General features: G+C 41.3%; 1 protein-coding gene across 4 annotated transcripts in view; it reads right to left on the minus strand.

Annotated features, from left to right (window-relative positions):
• KMT2A (lysine methyltransferase 2A) overlaps window positions 1-22,030 on the minus strand; it is an 88,203-nt gene that overhangs the window by 43,200 nt on the left and 22,973 nt on the right. For all 4 annotated transcript variants that reach the window (XM_025998809.2, XM_072729642.1, XM_072729641.1 and 1 more), the window contains 9 exons: window positions 15,455-15,524; window positions 10,127-12,783; window positions 7,793-7,970; window positions 6,453-6,687; window positions 4,571-4,635; window positions 3,748-4,125; window positions 3,331-3,404; window positions 1,991-2,122; window positions 1,318-1,431 (listed from right to left, as the gene is read on the minus strand). In XM_025998809.2, coding sequence (XP_025854594.2) covers window positions 1,318-1,431; window positions 1,991-2,122; window positions 3,331-3,404; window positions 3,748-4,125; window positions 4,571-4,635; window positions 6,453-6,687; window positions 7,793-7,970; window positions 10,127-12,783; window positions 15,455-15,524 — 3,903 coding nt within the window. The remainder of the gene's footprint in view (window positions 1-1,317; window positions 1,432-1,990; window positions 2,123-3,330; window positions 3,405-3,747; window positions 4,126-4,570; window positions 4,636-6,452; window positions 6,688-7,792; window positions 7,971-10,126; window positions 12,784-15,454; window positions 15,525-22,030) is intronic.

A 22,030-nucleotide genomic window follows, 5' to 3' on the forward strand; every position in this document is an offset into this window, starting at 1 on the left:
TTATTACCATAAACAATACTGAAATAAACCCTTCTGTTTATTATACATCCATATAGAGAAGGGTTTATTATATATATATATGTATGTATTATACACACACACACACACATACATACATACATACCTACCTATCAGCATATACCTATTTGTTGATTTATCTAATTATATTCTTAGGATAAATGCCTGGAGCGCCATTACTGGGTTAGACAGTATGCTTGTTTTAAAGACAAATACACATTTCTGAACAAGCCTCTCAGAAAGAAAGATCGCAACTAACTTAGTTTCCACCAAGAGAAAGTCCCTATTTCCACATATCTTTTCTTCCCCATACGATTTTCTTAAAGATTTTATTAATTTACTTATTAATAAGAAAGAGAGTAAGCGAGGGGCAGGGGAGGGAGACAGAGAATCTCCAGCAGACTCCATGCTGAGCATGGAGCTGATTCGGTGCTCAATCTCATAACCCTGAGATCACAACCTGAGCCGAAGTCAAGACTCAGACACTTAACCGACTGAGCCATCCAGGTGCCTCTGAAGATTTTTTTTAAGCAATCTCTACAGCCTACGTGGGGCTTGAACTCACAACCCCAAAATCAATAATCTCATGCTCCACTGACTGAGCTAGCTAGCCAGGCATCCCTTCCCACATAATCTTTTAAATCATGCTTTAATGTCCAATTTAAGGTCAACAGAAGGCTTAAGGACCCCCTCCCACCATGTTTTTATTTTTTTTATTTTTTTATTTTTTTTTCCCACCATGTTTTTATTTCTCATTTTGTGAATTACATATTCCTGTCCTGAGCCTATTTTTTTTACTGGGTGTTCTTCCTTTTTCTTACTAATTGCTAAGAGCTCTTTATAGACTAAGCATTTTTGACAGTCAATATAAGACAGCCATCTCTTTTTCCAAAAGCACACTATATCATTTTTGCCATATTTGAACATATAGCAGAAATATCAGAACTAATAAAGAGTCTGAATTTAAAGAGATGAGACCATTAAACCTTTCACACTCAATAATTCTGCTCTTCTACTAAGGAGCAGATTCCTTTATAAAATCTCTAAAAAACGTCTATAGCATTTCATTAGCTGGCTTAAGGAGGGAACAACAGGGGTGTCTGGGTGGCTCAGTTGGCAGAGAATGCGACTCTTGCTCTTGTGAGTTTGAGCCTCAAATTGGGCATAAAGATTACTTTAAAAATAAAGAGGGGATAGTATCTGCCACATACCATCAAAACAGAATAAATGATTTCTTTCATCACAGCAAAATCAACTACCATTCAACTTTCTGGGGTACCAAGAAGCAAGATCTCTTACCTCTACATGCCCACTGCTGGCACAGAGAAAGCAAACCACTCTGGGTGTTATAGGAACAGACGTCAAGATTCCTAAACCTCCCATCTCCCACACATTTTCTGCTTCACAATCCTCCTGTAGAGAGAAAGACAGATCATTTATGAACATGTTGCAATGACACAGCTTTGGATTGAGAGTGAGGCTGGCAAACATAAACTCAGAGTGACACCAGAGTGGCAAGAAGGCTTCGTTTCAATGGGATCAAGAATAACTGCTGCTTTAAGACATTTTAATCTCAAACACAAACTGTTAAAAGGCTCACCTACTGGTTCAGTTCATGTGAACGAGAATGCAAAGATACCCCGAGGGTGACTTGTCCTTAGAGTCTGACTCAAGCCATTGTCATGGTTGGAGGGTTTCCGTGTGAAAGAATTATTTCCTCAGATGCTGTTCTCCTCCGAAGGTACGCATCACTCACTTTGGTCGGCAGTGTCTCAATGCCCACGTTCATTAGTCAGCTCATAAATGGTGACCCCAGGACATTGACCAGAACTCTCTTACACCTGAACCCACCTGTCACATCCCTGACTGGGTGCTGAAATCCCTCCTCTTTCATCAACACCTTTGATAACCCCATTTTTCTGATTTGAAGTCCAGGATGGTTGATATACTACATGACCCTACACACTTTTACCTTAAAGTCCACTCTGATCCTGTGGACTCCATCTGCTGGGATTTTTTGCTTCGAACTATTGCCATTGGAGAGAGTGCTGAGGATATTCAAAGTGCCTGTGTTCTCCTGCTTACTGACTGGAGGTGGCTTTTCCTACAGAGACAGAAGATGGATAAAGAACAAAACCGCATCCTACTTGCCTTCACTTTTTCAACAGATAACAATGCAAACAACGAATCTTATTAATAGCTCTGGAGAACATGTTTCCAATACAAGTATCCTACAGACACAGAGTTAATCTTCAGGTTCTTTTTCCCACTGAGGCATTTTATGTATGTATTACAGCCCTAGAAGAATTCCAGGACTCTCCTGCCTAAGGGTTTTTGTCTTGCTTCTTCGTGGTCCATGATACCAGCTGAGGTTGTTGGCACAATGAAACTAAAGTGACAGCATGGGAGCAGGTTATTCTGCCATTTTTCTAGATCTTTGAGTTGTACATAGACTCTGGGACTGACCATTCCACTCTTGTTTAACCTGTCTAGGATGGTCACAACAAGTGTTCGCAGCTCTGTGACCATCAATCATTTCAATTCATCAGTGTAACCATGCTTTATTACCACAGTCAGAAGCCAGACAATGACCTCAGAGCAAGGCTTAATAAGACCTTGGTATCTGCCTCTTTTTGGCATTGCTGATACTCTTGAGAGCATCAGCCAGGACATGCATGCACACTGTTAAGGTAGCATAGAGAAGCAGCAGAAAGATCTAGAAGGATTCTTTTTTTGTTTTTTTTAACATTTTAAAAAATTTATTTATTTGAGAGAAAGAGAGAGTGCATGCACAGCGAGAGGGGAAGAGGGAGAAGTAGAGGGAGACTCTGTGCTGCCCAATGAGGGGCTTGATCCCATGACCCTGAGATCATGACCAGAGCTGAAATCAAGAGCTGGATGCTCAACTGACTGAGTCGCCCAGGCCCCCCGAGCCAGAAAATTCTTAAAGACCTCACTCTCTCCACATAATAAACATAGTTGACACAGGGAGGGGGGATTTTTGTAGACAAGTATAGCTAAAGGATGTAGAGAGCAAAAAACAATTATAGTAAGCAGCCTGCGGCATCAGCCTAAGCATAGAAGGTCACGAGGAAGGGAGAGCAACAAGGGAAAAGACAAAAAAAAAAAAAAAAAAAAAAAAGGTAGAGCCTAAACCTGAAGTTTGTTCATCTTGAAGAAATCACGGCCATCTACAGAGAAGCAGATACGTGGTTTCATTCCCTCAATCACGTAAACGTCAAGGACAAGATAAGGTCCCTACAGAATAGAACACATCCCTGAGCAATGGCAGAGAAAGAAATCTCTCCTCACCTTTTCTTTTGGTTTTTGTTTTACAGGAATACTTGGGCGAGGAGCCACTTTTTTCTGCTTGCTTTGCTCTGGACCTAAAGAATTCAAAATAAATTGCAGTCAGACACCACTAACCTCAAAGTACGTGCTAAACAGCAGTGACCACTTCAGGACCTACTGGCCTGTGAGGAAGGGGGCATTAGAAACACAACAACCGACTGACACGCTAAGCTTAACATACGAAATTAAGACAATGTCTCCAGCTTAACTGGTTTTTTGCTTCTATTTCTTTATTTTTACATAAATAGTTTAAAAGAGAGCTAATTTTCCTTCACTAAAGGCTTACAGATATACATTTTGGGCTTCCAAATGCTGTTTAAGAAGTGTTCTCTGCTGGTACTTGTGGCTCAGCGATTCCTTCTTGCCTTCCTCACTCACCTGCTTCTGGTGGTGGAGGCTGTTTCTTCTTGGGCTCGCTAGGAGTGGTCTTGGGAACTTCCTTCCTCGGTGGTGCTGTGCTCGGTGGTTGTGGAGGGGTGACTGGCGCTGGCTGGGAGGCCTGCTTGCTGGACTTCCTAGAAGCTGGAGTGGTAACTTGTTTGGATTCCGGAACCGGGGCAGAGGTGTTCCCTTCTTCGCTCTTTTCCTCGACGGGCTTTCGAGGAGGAGGTTCACTATTGCTTTTCTTGGGGGCAGGGTCCTCTCTTGCTGATGGGGCAGGTTTCTGACCAGAGTCCACCACACATTTCCCAACATTGCTCTCCTTGCTCTCTTTCTTTTCGCTGGTTTTAGACTTTTTCTCTTTCTTTTTCACAGCTGGGGGAAAAAAAAACCCCAAGATTATTTATGTATATGTGAGAAAAACTTTATTTAAGGTAGAAGCAGAGGAATATAACACAACCTGATTCACAGTTTCCTGGAGCTAAAGCTGACACTGGAAGGCACAAGTTGATTGGGTGAGAGAGGGATACTTGTGTTGCTCTAGGAAATGGAATGGACTGGAATTTTTATAAGAATTAAAAAATTTTTTTGATTATGGAAAATTTCAAAGTAAAGGGAAGAGTAAATGAACCCTCATGGAACTACCTACCATCCAGCTTCAACAAACACCAACTCGCAAAAAACAAAACAAAACAAAACAAAAAAAAAACACCAACTCGCTGGGGAGAGCAGTTACCAGCATTCTCTTTACACTAGATGTACATGACTACATGGCATTAAGTCAGGAAGCATTTGGGGAAGATTAGTTTTACAACGCTACCTTTTGCTTGCTTCTGAAGGTAGGCTTTGGAAGGCATCCATTGTAGATTCTGACATTTTCTCATCCTAGGATAACAAAGAATACCATAATGTAAACCACATTTAGAAGAAAAGCCATTGAAATAAGTGTTAGTTTGTCTGCAAGAACTAGTGAACCTTTACTAGGGTTCATTTTGAGAGTTGAAAAAGAGTACTGTTCACTACTCAGATTCAATCTGAGCCTCTGAATGCTTCGATCAGCAATTTTACCTACCTCTAGGGTCTATAAAGAGCAAGTATCAAATTATTTTTGAAATGGGACTCAAATTTCTTATAACCCAGTACTGACTAGCACCATACACAACAAATCAGCTAGTGTTTCTTATCCTCAAATTAGTTCTGCTCCTGTATGAGATTAATATTCATATAGTTATCTGAATAAAAAAGGACTAAAATTAAGCATCAAATCCTTTGTCTGACACTACAATACTATAGGTATACCTCAGGGCTTTGATATATATTTCACCCCTCAACTTAAGGAAAACTGCAACTTAATCTGAAGTCTAAAACTGAGCTACATCCATCTGAAACTGCAACTTAATCTGAAGTCTAAAACTGAGCTACATCCATTTCCACCCCTAAATAAATAGTGCAGGTTTATCCTGCAATCATGTACCTTTCTGCTGATCAGTGAATTGTCTCACTTCTTTCCGCTAATGGGACTGAGACAAGATTCTTGCTTAATAAGGCCAGACTAAACCAAAGTACAGGATTACTTACTGTCTCCTAGAAACTGGCTCCCCTGAACAATTTCTCCCAACCACATTTTCTCTAAATCACTTTCATATTACCATTCATTCAGCAAATACCTATTGCTAATATCTACTCTTTATGCCAGGCACTTTAATAGATGCTCAGTCACTAAAATGTGTTTGTGCAACTTTCTTGATCCATTGAAAACAAATTATCCCAAAGAGCAGAAAGTGCCTCCACGAACTCACTAAAACAAGGGAGAAAAGGTTGAGTAATCAAAACTTTCAGATCAAAACTTCCACGTGCATGAAAATATTCTGGGAGTTAGAAGGCCAAGGGTCTTTTTTTTTTTTTAAAGATTTTTATTTATTTATTCATGAAAGACAGAGAGAGAGAGAGAGAGAGGCAGAGACACAGGCAGAGGGAGAAGCAGGCTCCATGCAGGGAGCCCGATGCGGGACTTGACCCCGGGACTCCAGGATCACACCCTGGGCCAAAGGCAGGCGCTAAACCGCCGAGCCACCCAGGGATCCCACCAAGGGTCTTATACTAAGATGTCACCACTATTTCCTGAATGCCATAATTTCAGTTGACCTGAAAAATTATAATGCAACTAGATAATATGATATGTATTTAAATTAATTATAAATTATAGCTCAATCACAGCTCAATGTATGTAAATATTACATATGTGTAACTTATATATAATATATAAAATATAAATATATAAATTCATCAATTTTTAAGTAGAAACCCTCCAGAGCTGCACTGATATGGTAGCCACGAGGTACATGTGGCCATTTAAGTTTAAATTAATTGAAAGGAAATGCAATTAAACGTGTCATTCCTCGGGCACACGAACCACACTTCAAGTGTCCTACAGCCACGTTGGGCTAATGGCTACCATACAGCACATGTCTACCACCGTAGGACTTTTCTACTAGATGGGCACTGCCTCAGAGTATTTCGTATTTAAGGACAGTCCAAACCTAGCCACGTCACAAAATCCAACTCTGCAACTGACCTCGCACCTCAAGGAGACTCAACACAACCACATTCAGTTTTCTGATAACATCCTTGCAACAGACCCAGGCATAAACACCACCTCCGTGGCTAGGAGGTCGACACCTCAGAGTAAGACACCCACTCACTTGCAGCACTGCTTCTTTATATTTCGGCCACCAAACTTGGGTTTGTCTAAGCAATTAGTACAAACACCACAGTCCTCAGGCACCTGGCAGCCAGGACACTGCCCACACCGCCTGGATCGTCGCCCTTTCTTTACTGGAGGTTCCTGAGGCGCCTTGTTTCTGGTAACGGGTTTAATTGGTTTGATGGGTGGAGCAAGAGGTTCAGCATCTTCTGAGCCAGCAATTGATGACTTGTCTGTTAAAGAAACGTGTCATTAGTTCTGAGGGAGTATCTAATTCCTGGGAGCAGAGGCGGACTTTTTCAAGATCCATTTATATCATCACATACATTGAAGCCTCATTTTAATCGGGACTCCAAAAATGAAATACGTCATAATAAACATATTCATACGCACAAGTCAGAGCCTGTTTTAAATAATTTTTAAGTGTTTTAAAAGGCCTATAACTTGCAGCTTGATGCAAGCAGAAATCTGAACACTGAGAACAAAACAGTCTAACTTAAAACCAAGAATGCGAATTAAATGCTTACGATTCTTGAAACCTCTACATTTTGTAGGAGCTGTCACCTAGCATTTAAGTCACCCAGCATCTTGATGCAACCAGGAGAATGTGCCTCACAGACCTCCAACCACAGGGAACGTAACTAACTGCCCCAAGGGCCCATCTGCTGTGCTCTGAGTTCCGGTGGCTCACCAAGGCCACACATACCATGCTCCTAGGTAGTGACTGAGCATGGCAGGAATACTAAGGCAGGCCTGTTCCTGGAAGACACAAAACTCCCCTGACCGTGGACTTTTGCTCAAGGACTCCCTGACAGCCTTGCAAACTCTCTGGGAAAATAGTCTAGGAAGATTCTGTCCAACTCTCCTTCCCTCTCTCTTTCATTGGGGTCAGACTTGCAGAGTGGCCTGACAGTTGGCCCAACCTCCCCTGGCTCCCTCCCATTTTCTCTCTCTCAGGCATTTTCTCTCGTGTAATCCTTGCATGTTTAAATCTTTTTTTCTTTTTTAATTTTTTATTTATTTATGATAGTCACAGAGAGAGAGAGAGAGAGGCAGAGACACAGGCAGAGGGAGAAGCAGGCTCCATGCACCAGGAGCCCGATGTGGGATTCGATCCCGGGTCTCCAGGATCGCGCCCTGGGCCAAAGGCAGGTGCCAAACCGCTGCGCCACCCAGGGATCCCCTAATCCTTGCATGTTTAATATAGCCTTCCCATTTGTCTTTTGGAGGACCCAGACTAACACACGGTGCTATGAAGAGCCTACAAGCTATCCCCAGGATGACCAGCAAACAAATCAAACGTCCACTCAAGGCTTCAGGTGGACACCCTTGACCTACCATCATTCCCCATGGAAGACAAAATCTTTTCTCGTTCTTCCCATGGTAAGGCACTCAGGGTGGGCATGTCATCAGGAAACACAGCTCGTTTTCGGCCAAGGGCAACAGCAGCTCTTCTGCAGACATGTTTAATGCGGGGTCCTCGCACAGAGGTCTCCGATGAATCACTTTCTTGACCCTGAATGAGAAGCAAGTCAAATCCAACAACAGCAAGCATACATGTTGAAAATGTAGCTAAACGAAGCCAAGGTAGAGTTGGTTAGCTCATTACAATCTAGAATCAACACAGACAACTGTAACTATTCCCAGCTGGTAAGCTATGACGATCTACAGAAATCAACTAGTTCTGTATCCTAAAATTGGCAGCAAAAGAGGGGGCAGGGCTTTTTAAAAATATTTATTTATTTATTATTTATGAGAGAGAGAGAGAGAGAGAGAGAGAGAGAGGCAGAGATACAGGAGGAGGGAGTAGCAGGCTCCATGCCAGGAGCCCGACGCGGGACTCGATCCCGGGACCCCAGGATCACGCCCTGGGCCAAAGGCAGGTGCTAAACCACTGAGCCACCCAGGGATCCCCAGAGGCAGGGCTTTTAATAAAAAAAAAAACATAAATCAACTAAGTTTTTATTCCCCGTTATACTACTACTTTGAAATTCCCCTCAAGGGGCACCTGAGTAGCTCAGTCGGTTAAGTGTGACTTCAGCTCAGGTCATGATCTTGGGGCCCTGGGATTGAGCCCCGAGTTGGGCTCCCTGTTCAGCAGGGTGTCTGCTTCTCCCTATCCCTCTGCTTGTGCTTACCCTTGCACTCTCTCTCTGTCAAACAAACATATAAAATCTTAAAAAATAATGAAAACAAATTAAAATTCCCCTCAAAACTCAAGCTGCCAGTCTACATTATTCAAAAGTTGGGCTTGGAGTTAACAGGGCTCATCTAATCACAGACTACTTCTATTTCCCTGATCAAGAGAAAAGTAGGGGAAACTATAAATGTAAGCATGAAAGGCCACTGCTCTGCACAAAAACATCGCACATTTTAATTTTTTTTTTTTTTTAAATGATAGTCACAGAGATAGAGAGAGAGAGGCAGAGACACAGGCAGAGGGAGAAGCAGGTTCCATGCACCGGGAGCCTGACGTGGGATTCGATCCCGGGTCTCCAGGATCGTGCCCTGGGCCAAAGGCAGGCGCCAAACCGCTGCGCCACCCAGGGATCCCCACATCTCACATTTTAAATTAAGAGCCACTGCTCCGATCACTAGGAGGTTAAACAAAAAACAGCCAAAATGGTATCAGAAATAAATCCCAACATACTCTTGCTGGAACTTTCAACTGGCACAATTACCAAATGTAAATAAGGCTTTACATTGAAAAACCTAAGGGTATGGTCATTGTAATCTAACTTGGTGTGTTGACATAAATATGTATCTACTACACGGAACTTTTTAAAAAGAACCTAAAGATCAGCAGATTGTCTCAGAAAAGGCCAGGGCTTAGCTCCCTTGGGAAAAAAAGAAAAAATAAATAAAAAAGCTAAGATCTCTTTGTAAAGTTTGTCATCATCCTAACGAACTGAATCCTACTGCTTTCCTGTCCGCAACTTAAGGCTACATGCTTCTCATTTGTGTCCTGCAGTGCCTATTATCTATTGCTCTGATCACTTGTTACTCAGGGGAAGAGAAGTCCCCTCACCCCGTTTTCTATAGTAAACAACAGTAAAACAATCCAACTACAAGAATGCACCTTTGACACTAAGTCACAGATTCCATGACACCAAACCTGTGAAGTACATAATACATTTTGGTCTTAATTCACCACCTTCCTGTGCATTCCAGTCTAGCGATCTGTAGTTCCTCTCAAATGTGTCTCACACTGTTTCATCTCTACCCACATTGTGCCCTCTATTTAGAATGTTCTCTCCTATGGCACCCGGAGGGCTCAGTTGCTTAAGTGTCTGACTTTCGATCTCCGCTCAGGTCATGATCTCAGGGTGTGAGATCAAGCCCTGCATTAGGTTCTGTGCTGGGCTCGGGGCCTGCTTAAGATTCTCTTTCTCTCTTTCTCTCTACCCCTCTGCCTCCACCCCGCTTCCTGACCTGCTCGTCCGCACATGCACACTCTTGTCTCTCTCTCAGAGGGGGAAAAGAATGTTCTCCCCCCATCACTTCCTATCAAAGTCCTACCTGTCCTTGTTGGACCACTGCATACGCCACCACCTCCTCTGCCCTTCTCTTGACTCCCGTAACTAGGTGCGACTAAAACACTTCGCGGAACACTCACTCACAGGAGGGGCTCAGTCAACTATCGTGTTTACCAGGCAAGATGGAAAAGAGTACCTGTGCTTTGGGCTGGTCGGTTTGTTTAAGACTCTTACTCTTCTCAATCTTGCAGAGCTGGGCTTTGGCCTTTTTCAGGAGGCTGGCAACCCTCTTGTCTGTCATAGGAAGCTTGTCTGCCTGAGCCAACATGGAGCCTATGGAGGAAGTGGAATGTTTAACAGTGCTAGATGAAGGAGTGGAAAGGCAGAGGGTTTTCTCCTTCTCCAGGGATGGGGCAGTTGGGCCGAGGTCCAAGTTGTTTTTTTCCAGATTTCCTCTCCCTTTCTTTATAAGTATTTTGGTTTTGACAGCTGTTGTATCCCCAAGAGTCACAGAAGCAATATCAGTCCCAGAATCAATGGATGAGGACTTCTTCCGCCCTGCTGCTTTTTTGGCAGAAGATGAGGCGGCAACGTCTTCAGCGCCAACCTTGTCTTTGGAAACCCTACCCACGGGATACAGAGCAGAGCTACTCTGAATTTCTGATCCCTTTTTCCTTTTCTCTTTCCTCGACTCTCGCTTGTTCTCTTTTTCTCTCTCCCGGTCTCTCTCTCTACTCTTGTCCTTCTCCACGCTCTTGTCAGCATCTCGGTCTTTGGATGGCTCCTCGGGGGCCTTGTCTTTATTTCTGCCTCTTTCCGTCTGGGAGCCTGGGGTGAACCAAGGGAAGAGAGGAGTGGGGCTGCCGGATGAGAAGGGCTCTGCCGGAGTGCTGGCCTGCTTCCTTGGTCTCTGGCTTTTCTCTGCAGATTCCCCAGACTGCGTCAGGGAATGAGAAGGAAAAGTAAAAGTCGGGTTTAAGGCACTAGTGGCAAGAGGGCTAACAGATATGCTTAACGAGGAGGAGACAGAAGACGGCGGGGTGAGAGGTGACAGCTCAGCAGTACTAAGCCTTCCACTTCTTGTCCTCATGGAGTGAGAAGGAGACCTTGGTTCAGATCGAATGGGGCTGAAGACTTTTCTCTTCCTCTTTCTGTTGGATACTCCTGAAGAAGACGTTCCAGCAGAAGTTCGATTGGTAGGCAAGGTGACAGACTCAAATATTCTAGAGTGAGCCTCGCTTGGAGTAAATCTTGGAGCTCTCAGGAGGGGGCTCCGTTTGTGCATATCAAACCTCGTTCCAGAGTGGAGCGGTGAGAACAGTCGGGCTGAAGCAGCGGTGCCGGACGCCGAAAACCCGGACGCGAAGCCCACGTCCTCAGGAGTTAGTGGAGGGGGTCGGAAATTATCAAATATTGGTTTGCGAATAAGACCTTCTTTGGCATACTTTGCTGAGGAAAAGTACTGTGGCTCTGACCTAGAATGCTTTAAGGAAGTCCACCTAAACGTCGGTTCTCGCAAAATGGACTTGCGCTTCCCTTGCATGGGAGCGGCAGAGGCAGGCAGAAACGGTGATGCTAGGGGGATGGTGGGAGGCATGAGCCAAGGTGTGTGGTCAGAGATGCCGGAGGCTGGCTGCAGTGGCGGGGGCGGGGTGAGCAGGGGTGGAGGGGGAGAGGAAGAGGGCTGCTGCTGAGGGGCACTCTGTAGCGTCGATAGTTTTTTAGCTGTCCTAGATCCAAAACTTCTCTCTGACACCGAATACCTTCTGCTTCTCCTGTCACTACTGTCGTTCTCTGGGGACTGGGAGATCGGCAGTGGGGTGTGAACTTCGGGGGTCTCGCTGCGCTCTTCAGGAAGTACCTGAATCTGATCCTCAGAGGCCTGAGAGTCTGTGGAGGTATCGACGCTGGGGCTGCTAGATCGGGAGGAGTCTGAAGACATCTGAGAGGAGTGCTGAGAAGCTGCACTGGATTTTTCAGAAGATCCACAGGACGTGGCGCTGAATCTACTGTTGGGTGTAGACTCTAGTCGGGCAATTTTAATGGGAGGGTCGTAATCCTCATCCTCTATAAACCGCCGGGGGGTTTTGATGATCCGTGAGGAGATGGCGCTGACCACAGGCATGATGAACTGTCGAATGTTTTTGACCTGTGTCTTCACCTTCCTTCCCTGCAGCTGAGCTGCTTCTTTCTCAATTTTCTTTTGAGCCCCCTTCTTGGCCCTCTGCAAGAGCTGCTTTGCGATGGTTGCGTCTGTCCTTTTAGAAGAAGGAATAATCCTCACTGGCTTAATCCTTCGAGGGCTTTGTCGGACTACTGTCTTATCTTCTTTTGTGAGTGGAGGTGTTCCTTCCTTGTCCTTGCGGACCTTCTGGGGCTTTTCCAGGTCGGAGTTAATGAGGAGGCCTGGAGGGGTCTTTATTCTTTCTGTTGATGGAGGCCTTCCTCGCCGTCGGACAATCTGTACCCCCTTCCTTCCTATTTGAAGCTTCCCTGTCTTAAACTTAGACTTGAGAGGAGACAGTTTACCTGCTCTTAATTTTTTAATCTTTGTGGCTTGCTGAAATGTAGCCGAGGGTGTCCGTTTAATCTTTTTCAAGCTCTCTTCTTTGCTCCCCTTGGGTAGCTCTGAAATGTCCTTTCCGTGTGTTATTTTGATTTTTACTCCGGGGAAGGTGGGGGGTCTTCCTCTCTTCTTTTCTATGCTTTTAGAATCCTTCTTCTTGATCTTTTCTCCAGATTTGGTCTCTGATTTATTTAGAGGGGAAAACACAGACGGATCTGAGAGGAGAGCTGAATTTCGGTCAGAGCCACTTCTAGGTCTCCCGCGAGGCTTTCGAGGGCTAGTTTTAACTGTGTATAAAAATTAAACAATGAAGAGCATACATTTAGCTTTGTAGTTCAGGTCGTGACTAAGCTGAATATACTTTAGCACAAGCCATTTTGTACTGACCTCTACCTGGGTCTAGTGAGTCAATAAAACATCTTAATTGGGTTTAGTTTCTTTTCACCAAAGACTTGCCTCAAAGAAATCACGTAAAGAATATTCCATCTGGAACATTCAACTTTTGGGACAGAAAAACTAAGATACACACAGATTTTCAACCAAGCAATTAATATGCAAAACTGACTTTCCTACAACTCCAATGAGTGAGGAAGGTTTTGGGGACTCAAAAAAATAGTTTTACACAAAAATCTATGCCACCTTTTCCATAACCTAGCCACCAAGATTAATATTTGAGAACATGTTCATAGTAAGTCACCCCATGTTTTCAGTGGAATTTTGGCTTTGATAAATTTGAATAAGGAGCTCTTCAGTCAATAACATACCAACTTTTGTTGGGAAGTTGGGCTGCTCAGCTTCCTATAGTTCCAGTCTGTTTTGTCAAATTAACTAAGAAAGCTTTACTGAAGAGAAAAATGTTCATTCGTGAGACATCAGAGTAAGATCACTGAACTTAGTGTCATGTGAAGTCATCAGTGAAATGACATGATCAAGTGTCCATTAGTCTCCTCCCCTATTTACAGGTTCTTGAACTAGTCAGTCCCAAGTTACAAAAAAGATTTAACCCTAATTGACGGCAAGAGCGAATCAACAATTTATTAAATGAGACCTCTCTATTCTAAATAAAAGGAATTTCCCAATTTATAAATCAGCTCAATTTGCTACTTTATCAAAAAGCTTGAGAAGATAAGGCTGTTTTCTAAAATTATTTGTATAAACCTGTATTTTCTAAATGTATTAAGAGTTCCCTGGTCTACCACGTCTTCTCTTCCTTCATGACTTTCCAATGTCTTATATGACTCAACATTCTTCTGAGATTAAAACCTCTCCTAACAGGCACCAAAAGAGATTTATGCCAGGATGATGAACATTTTAGATTACAGAACCAACTTCCCAACATAAGAGAGACAAAGGTCTTACTCTTAAGCTTTCTAAATATAAATGCTTTATTCACCAATTAATCGAAACTTCCTTTAATAAATTAAGGATTCATAAATCCATTCTCAATAAATACTAATTACAACAAAAGTAATGGGCTAGGAGACAGCAGGAAAACTATGTTTCATTTCTTAAATAATAAAGCATACCCAGATGGTTTAAAAAACAAAAACAAAAACAAGACAACAAGACAATATTCAAGGTAGGCTGATAGCCAACGAGGGAGGGTTGTGAATTAACAAAATAAACTCCTACCCAGAAGTATATCACAAGATTCCTTATCATCATGCTAGCCTTAAACCTGGCCACTCATAGGGCTTTATTAATCTGGAAAACCACTTCTACCTGATTTTTAAAATAATTTTTTGGTGGACAAGGAGAAAAACCAGAACACAGAAGAGTCCAGCTCAATTGCTAATTTCCACAACATATTCTGAGAACTCATAAGCTACTCATGAGCAATTGCATCATGTATTTTCCAGGCCTCATTTTGTCACCTAGAATCTAAGGGTTAGAATAGATGATCTCTAAAATCACATTCCTATATGAAGTTTTAGGATTTCATCGTATCTTCAAGAGAACATGGCCATTGCTAAGTGGCACAAACACTGGGGTACTACTGACTAACTCCTCCCAACAAGGATGGCAACACTCTTGCCATTTGGGAAAAAAGATTCTGTCAACTTACATGTTTGAATTAGATTACTATACAAATATGACAACTCTTAAATGAAACCCAAATGCTAAAAAACATCAAGAACCACGTCACTGTCAAAGAGCAAAACCACCTAACAACATCGTATTTAACTAGACTGTCCATTCAAATCAAAGCATAGCAAATCATACAAGAAGTCAGAATGGTAGCACAGATGGGGAATATTTTTTTCCTCAAAAGATCCCTCTCCTATACAGACTGGAATTCTGCAAGCATGTGATTTCCACTGAGGACTGTCTCTCAGGAAACTGCTCTAAGTCTAGAATTTCAAGATATTCTAGATATTTTCTTGGTGAGAACAATGACAAATATGCTTATAAATGGAAATACCCCCATATCATTTTTATTTTCTTTATACAGCCTTTCAAGGATCAGATGAAATAGTTTCATACAGTGCCAATATTTTGTTTTTAGTTCTTTGACAACAGTAGACTAAATTTCATCTGTAAAAAACAACAGTCAGATTATTCCCAAAGTTGTATATATTGCCGTATCATTCAAAATCTATGAATCTGAGGATGCTGAGTAGGTTACCTTCAATTCAACTACCAGGTTTTTTGTCATTCCATGGAAACTGACCCCACCACCATGCCTCAAGTGGTTCCCACAGAAAAGCATAATAAAGAGTAAAGCAAAAGTAGCCTGACAAAGAAGAGCCCCATCAATAAGAGGTCTGGTTCATAAGCCATCTCCTAGTCTCCTACTTAGTGCCTCCTAGTCTCCTACCTAGTGTGAGAGAAAGGGAAGGATGCACAACCCCCTCACTCTCTACCCATAGTATTTAAGATCGACCTTTACATGCAAAGAAGGCAAGGGGAAGCCATGATTCTCTTAACAAAAGCCACCATGCACTTAATTGGCCATACCTGAAGGAGACCTTGTAGGACTTCGTACTCGGACTTCTTCATCTGAGCCAAAACCTAAGAACTGCTCATCCTACAACAAAGGAAAATTATTTTAAAATCAGAAACAAAAACACAAGTGTGAACATATCCCAAAGAAATGCCCAGAGGAGATACAAATGAATTTGGAAAATTACTCTATATATTAATCATTACCATTTATATGGATAATATAAAACAACTAATATTGAAATAAATGGACCCAGTCATACAGCTTCATTACAGACAAATAAGAGCTGTGTAGTAATAGAACAATGCATTGAAATGTCATCTTTGGTGCATAGAACACAGGGGACAGTCTTAAATTTCAAACCATAGATACAGCCCAAAACAATTAAAGAACAGCTTTAATTCAAGTAAGCAAATCAGTACAATGGCAGAAATATACAGCCCCAATAAAACAAACAAATCTTTTCAACAAGCAGTAAGTTTACACACACATAAGGAATAACATAAACCATAACATAATCTCTTGTCTACTAAATATTAATAGAGACTGAATTGCCATAATTGTCAGTTCCTTAACTCAGGAATTGACATTTAGATGTGATTTCTATACATTTGAGATCCAAAGATTCTCAACATGCATTTTATGGCATCATTTTAAAATGCCCTGTGATAAGAGACTTAATGGTGGGCAGCAGCATTTGTGAAAGGGATCGTGAATTGACCGCATACAGGATGAAATAATGCATTCAAGAACTCAGGGAAGCATCTTATTCTCTGTTATACTTGGAAAAGGCAAAAGCTTCCCTTTACCTCTAACTTTTAACCTGCCCTTTCAAAAATATTCATAAGAATTTAACTTCTTTTGACAAGTTCTCAAGAAAGGTGGTCTAATTAAACAAACTGATTAACAGAAATTCACTGATTCAGAAACTGAGTTCTTTCCAGAAAGAGATGAAAGAATTTCAGATTTCAGAAACAAAATCCACATAAAACAAGAATAAGGATCGAAAGACAGATTTTTCTCAAACCTCCAATTTATACTGATAAGCCAAGCCTCAAAATTTGTTCTAAAATTAAAGCCCCCAAATTTTCTTCTCAACAGCAAAGACTACATGCATATGGACAACATCTGTGAATTTTCTGAAACATTGTTTCCCCAGTTAGTTTAAAGCTAGAGTCAGGTGCTAATCCGTTTAACTACTTATTAATCAGGAATATATGAAAAGATCCATGCAACCATTTAGACAAATTAGCAGGTTCAGCTCTTAAATTTAAATGCTTTGAGGAGCAAAATGTTTCAAGTCCAAGACCCAGCAAACTATGCAACTGAGAGACAGTTCTTAGAATCTAAGATTTTTGTCCTGAAGTTGCTAACATTATTAAAGCATTTAACAATTTAAGAAAAACCTGAAATTATCCTCTTCAAAGAGAACTGTCTGAAAAGCACTATAATTCCAAAAATGTGTAAAACCTAAATTTAAAGAATTCACAGTAGAGTGCTTTTTATAGTCTTTTCTCATCATTAAATTAAATTTAATTTAAATTCTTATCATGAATATTATTTGTGAAAAAGAATAAACCTACGTCTTCATCTTACAAGTTAGGAAAACCTCATATATGTGGGGCTTAACCCCAAATAAATTTCTGGAATGATTTTCAGGGTTTATACTTGCAAGCTACACTACAAAAAGAAAAGCCCAAACTCACAAGACCCAATTAATCCAAAAACCTGTCACAATAATGGAATTCCATACTGTTAATTTTTTTTTTTTTTACGTGAGCTCTACGCCTAATATGGGGCTTGAACTCATGAGCCCCAGATCAAGAGTCTCATGCTCTATTGCCTGAGCCAGCCAGGCGCCCCCATTCTGTTAATTTTTTAAATGTTTTTTGGGGTAGGAAAAAGGGACATTTAAAATAGTAATCCTACAACACACTTTGAGAAAAAGAGTAGGCAAAGAAAATAGCCCCATGGTAAGTTGCTTCAAACGCTGTAAAAAAAAAAAAAAAAAATTCAAGGGGCCCACTCCACAGCTCGCATGTGGGCACATGACATGACTAAGGAGCATTCAGGATTTGACTGAGGACTCAGTTCTAGCACTTGCAGGCTAGATGATATTAGACAAGTCACTTAGTATTTTTATGTCTCAATTTCTTCATTTACTGAAGTGTTGTAAGGAGTAAATGAAGTAATTTATGTAAATTATGTAATTATGTAAAATCACTCTGAAAATTATCCACACTGTAGTTCTTATTGACGTGGTTTCAGAAAGGGATTCTGGAGGGGCCAAATGACTTGGCCAAGATCATATAGTTAGTTACAAAGACTTCCTCCCAAAATAGTTACAATTTAAAATTGTAACTATTTAAAGGAATCAAATAAATCATCACCAGTACAAATTTGCTATTCTTTCAGCTACTGTGAAAGTTAACATCATGCCCATTTTCAGATCCTTAAAGTTTGATTTAATTCATTCTTTTCCTGCATTATCCTCATACAACATGCTAATCCAGACACTTCACAAAGACACCTTGAGGTTTCCTGACACTTTACCCAGGGACTGCACTGCGACATGCATGAATTTTATACTCCCAGTGCTGCGGCAACAGAGTTCTAGCAACTATACACATTAATAACTAACAGGTGAAGTATCCGACAGGTGAGGTAATGATTATTAATCCTTAAAAGAAATGTAAGAGACCCACACTCTGTTCACCACCAGCCACCTTAGTGAGTCACTTTTCTCCATTTCAGACTTCCACAAAATATAACTATACAATCCAAATTGCCATGCGCTCCAAAACAGAGTACTACTGAGCTGTCAAACAGTAATTGAACTGCCAATGTTTAAATTTCACGAGTACTTTCCAACATGACAGCAAGCGTTAACTCTTTCCTTAGATCTCGTAGTTGGAATAAGAAAAGAATGAGCAGTCAAAAAATACTCCACTTCCAACTTTCTTTTCACTTGAAATATAGGTTGACTTCTTCAAGCTTGCTTAAAAAAAAATAACTACCCATTGTTTAAATAATCCAGACAATTAAGCCAAAAACAAAAGCCAGCACTGTTATGTTAAAGAGCTCTAGCCTTCTGACTCTGAACTTCCAACTAAGTCGTAAAAGAAAGAAAGAAAGAAAGAAAGAAAGAAAGAAAGAAAGAAAGAAATCTAAGGGAGGCCAAGTCGAGAGAAAGTGCTGGGAAAGAGTTGCTCCTGAAGGGTGCTCAGCGGAAATCCTTTCTGCCTCCTGCTCATCTCGCTCCCATCACCCCCTGTAACACGTGGGGTTACTGGAAGATGTCATCAACAAGGTAACAATACTGGCTTCCCAAGGATTTTAAACTTGCCTAAAAATCAAAAAGCTAAGGCAAAATACCTACCCAAAAAGCCAACAAAGGAGCTGCAATTAAAAACACATTTGGCACTGTAGCATCATAAGCCTGGACAGCCCTGAAGAGGGGGACAAGAGACACCATGCTCCACATGATCAAGTATTCCTGGGAACTGGGCCCAAACAGCCATTCATCACACATACTTTTCCTTTCAATATGGCTTTCCCTGATGAGCACAGCATTCCAAGACAGAGTACAGGGAAGAGCCATCAAACCGATGCCTTCTGAACAGTGATGTCCTTGGAGCCCAGATTGCCAAGATTTTAATACTTTCTTTCCTCCAAACATAGAAAAATAACCTTGCCAACTTGAGCACAGTAAAATACTGTTATGTCATATTTAGCTTCCAGTGATCAAGAATGCAATGAACCTGTCTAATGTCATTTCCTAAATGAAGTCTAATCGTAAAAACAGTAAGTGTGTAGAATGTCTGTCTTTATTACCCACATCCCTAACTCTAGGGTAACCAGTTATTTGGTAACTCCTGGCATACCTTTATCAGGTATATACCTCTACTAAATTCTATTTTACACATAAGTACCTTAACATTTGAGGATTTTTATTTTAATGGCAGAATTCTAATTCCTTAGTGTCTGGTTCTATTTGTAAATGATGGAGCAAAAGAAATATTTTTTTTTCCTGCAAAAGAATCTAAGTGAACCCCAAATAAGTATTCAGATAATAATGCTTACATATAAAATGTAATGAAGACATTTGAGACAAAATACATGAAATTCTGTGTTTCAAGGAATTATGTACTACCAAGCCAACTTTCCAAACAAAGCACTATTTCTTTTACTTGTTCATTCATTCAAAAACCATTTATATACTATCTGCTCCAAATGCAAGGATAAGTAAGACAGGACTCCTGCTCCCAAGAAGTATCTAAAGGCAGACAGGCAGGTGCACAATTTCATTCTTCCTTTTAAAAATCAACACTAGGGACGCCTGGGTGGCTCAGTGGTTTGGCTCCTGCCTTCGGCCCAGGGAGTGATCCTTGAGACCCGGGATCGAGTCCCACATCGGGCTCCCTGCATAGAGCCTGCTTCTCCCTCTCTATGTCTTTGCCTCTCTGATGAACAAATAAAATCTTAAAAAATAATAATGAATGAATGAATGAATGAATGAATGAATGAATGAATGAATACCAACACCAGGGGGATGCCTGCGTGGCTCAGCAGTTGAGAGGCTGCCTTTGGCTCACGGCATGATCCCGGGTCCTGGGATCAAGTTCCTCATCAGGCTCCTTGCAGGGAGCCTGCTTCTCCCTCTGCCTGTGTCTGCCTGTCTCTCTCTGTGTCTTTCATTAATAAATAAATAAAATCTTTAAAAATAAATAAAATAAAAATAAAAATCAACACCAATGAAGGATAAAATACTATGTAATTCATATTCTGGAATAAAAAATTGGCTTACGTCTTGGAACAGTTCATTCTTCCTCTTATATTAGTATTTGGTTCATAGAAAAACATTCAACAAATTTCACAATCCTTCCAAAGGACAGCAATGTGTATTTCCATCTCTCAGTACTCTAACTAGGCACCACTCCAGCATTAGCAATCAGAGTTTAGGTAATAGAGACCTCAACCATCTGCACTGATTAGATGTGACACAGTTCCTAGTAACACCAGTGATCTGATAAACTTTCAACGGATCAACCTCAGCGCCTTTTCCTCCTTACCCCCAACTAAAATACATAGATTTTTAGTTCCTCCCTTAAATTCTTCCAAATTTACCAGTCAGAGCAAAAATTACTCACCTGGAGTTCTTCACTTCCCAGACTAAGATGGAGGTTCCAAGGCTACTTTGAAAACTTTTCTGTTAAATAAACAAACAGCTACTTCCAGCCTCAGATAAGTAAGGTCTAGGATCAGTCTGCTCATTCCCTTCTTTCTTCCTTTTTTCTTTTTTAAAAGATTTTTATTTATTTATTCATGAGAGACACCGAGAGAGGCAGAGACACAAGCAGGCTCCATGCATGGAGCCTGATGTAGGATTCGATTCCAGGACTGCAGGATCACCCTCCCTGCCCCCCCGCCCAAAGGCAGGCACTAAACCGCTGAACCACACCCAGGGATCTCCGACCCTTCTTTCTTTTCTAACAAGATTCCCTTGCACTTCAGAGCACTGAATTAAGTGGTAGGTTTCTCAGACATAACCCCTTTGCAACCTTATCTTTGCATTCGGTCTCCAAAATGTTTAGTCTTAAGAGTTAGAATAATATTTCTTCAGCTACAAAGGTTTATCAGTGAATCAACTGGAGAGCAACATCAATAACCACAGACAGTATCAAAATCACGCAATACTCTAATTATTTGAAATTCTTGGAAATTTGAAGCTTCTAGGCTTTGGTACCATCATATATGGCTTCATCATATGAGGAGGGCCCAGGAGAACTAGAAGATCACTAAGAGCAACTAAAGAAGAAGAGACATTGCAGAAGCATACTGTGTATCTCAGTTCTAGTTAGATAGAGTAACAGGGCTCCTTTGGGAGTATATTCCAGTTAGCTATCACTTCTGCTGGCACATTTCCCTTTATATCTCCTGCTTCAAGCTCTAAAACCCAAGGTCTTGATGTTGCATTTTAAAGACCTGTACACATAATTACTAGTACTTAATTAGCATAAGAGATTTTTTTTAAAAAAATGTATTTACATGTTTATTTCCTTCTCTAGAGTGTTCATTCTTTGAGGATAGGGACAATGTATTTATTTTTGTTTTCCCAGTATCTGGCACAAACTTGGTATTCAACAAATGTTTGTAAAATGAAAATAAAAGAAACACAATTGTTTATAAAACATTAAGTAGGTACTGTGGTAACAGCACTATAGCAAATAGCGGTGGACTCCAAAGAATTAGACAAAATGGTTCTTCCTTTTAAGAATGCATAGGGAGGGATCCCTGGGTGGCGCAGCGGTTTGGCGCCTGCCTTTGGCCCAGGGCGCGATCCTGGAGACCCGGGATCGAATCCCACGTCGGGCTCCCGGTGCATGGAGCCTGCTTCTCCCTCTGCCTGTGTCTCTGCCTCTCTCTCTCTCTCTGTGTGTGTGTGTGTGACTATCATAAAAAAAAAAAAAAAATTAAAAAAAAAAAAAAAAGAATGCATAGGGAGAAGAACACCTGGGTGGCTCAGTGGTTGAGTGTCTGCCTTCAGCTCAGAGTGTGATCCTGGAGTCCCAGGATTGAGTCCCACATCA

The sequence above is a fragment of the Vulpes vulpes genome, chromosome 12 (genome assembly GCF_048418805.1).
Source record: "Vulpes vulpes isolate BD-2025 chromosome 12, VulVul3, whole genome shotgun sequence".
Classification (NCBI taxonomy): Eukaryota; Metazoa; Chordata; class Mammalia; order Carnivora; family Canidae; genus Vulpes; species Vulpes vulpes.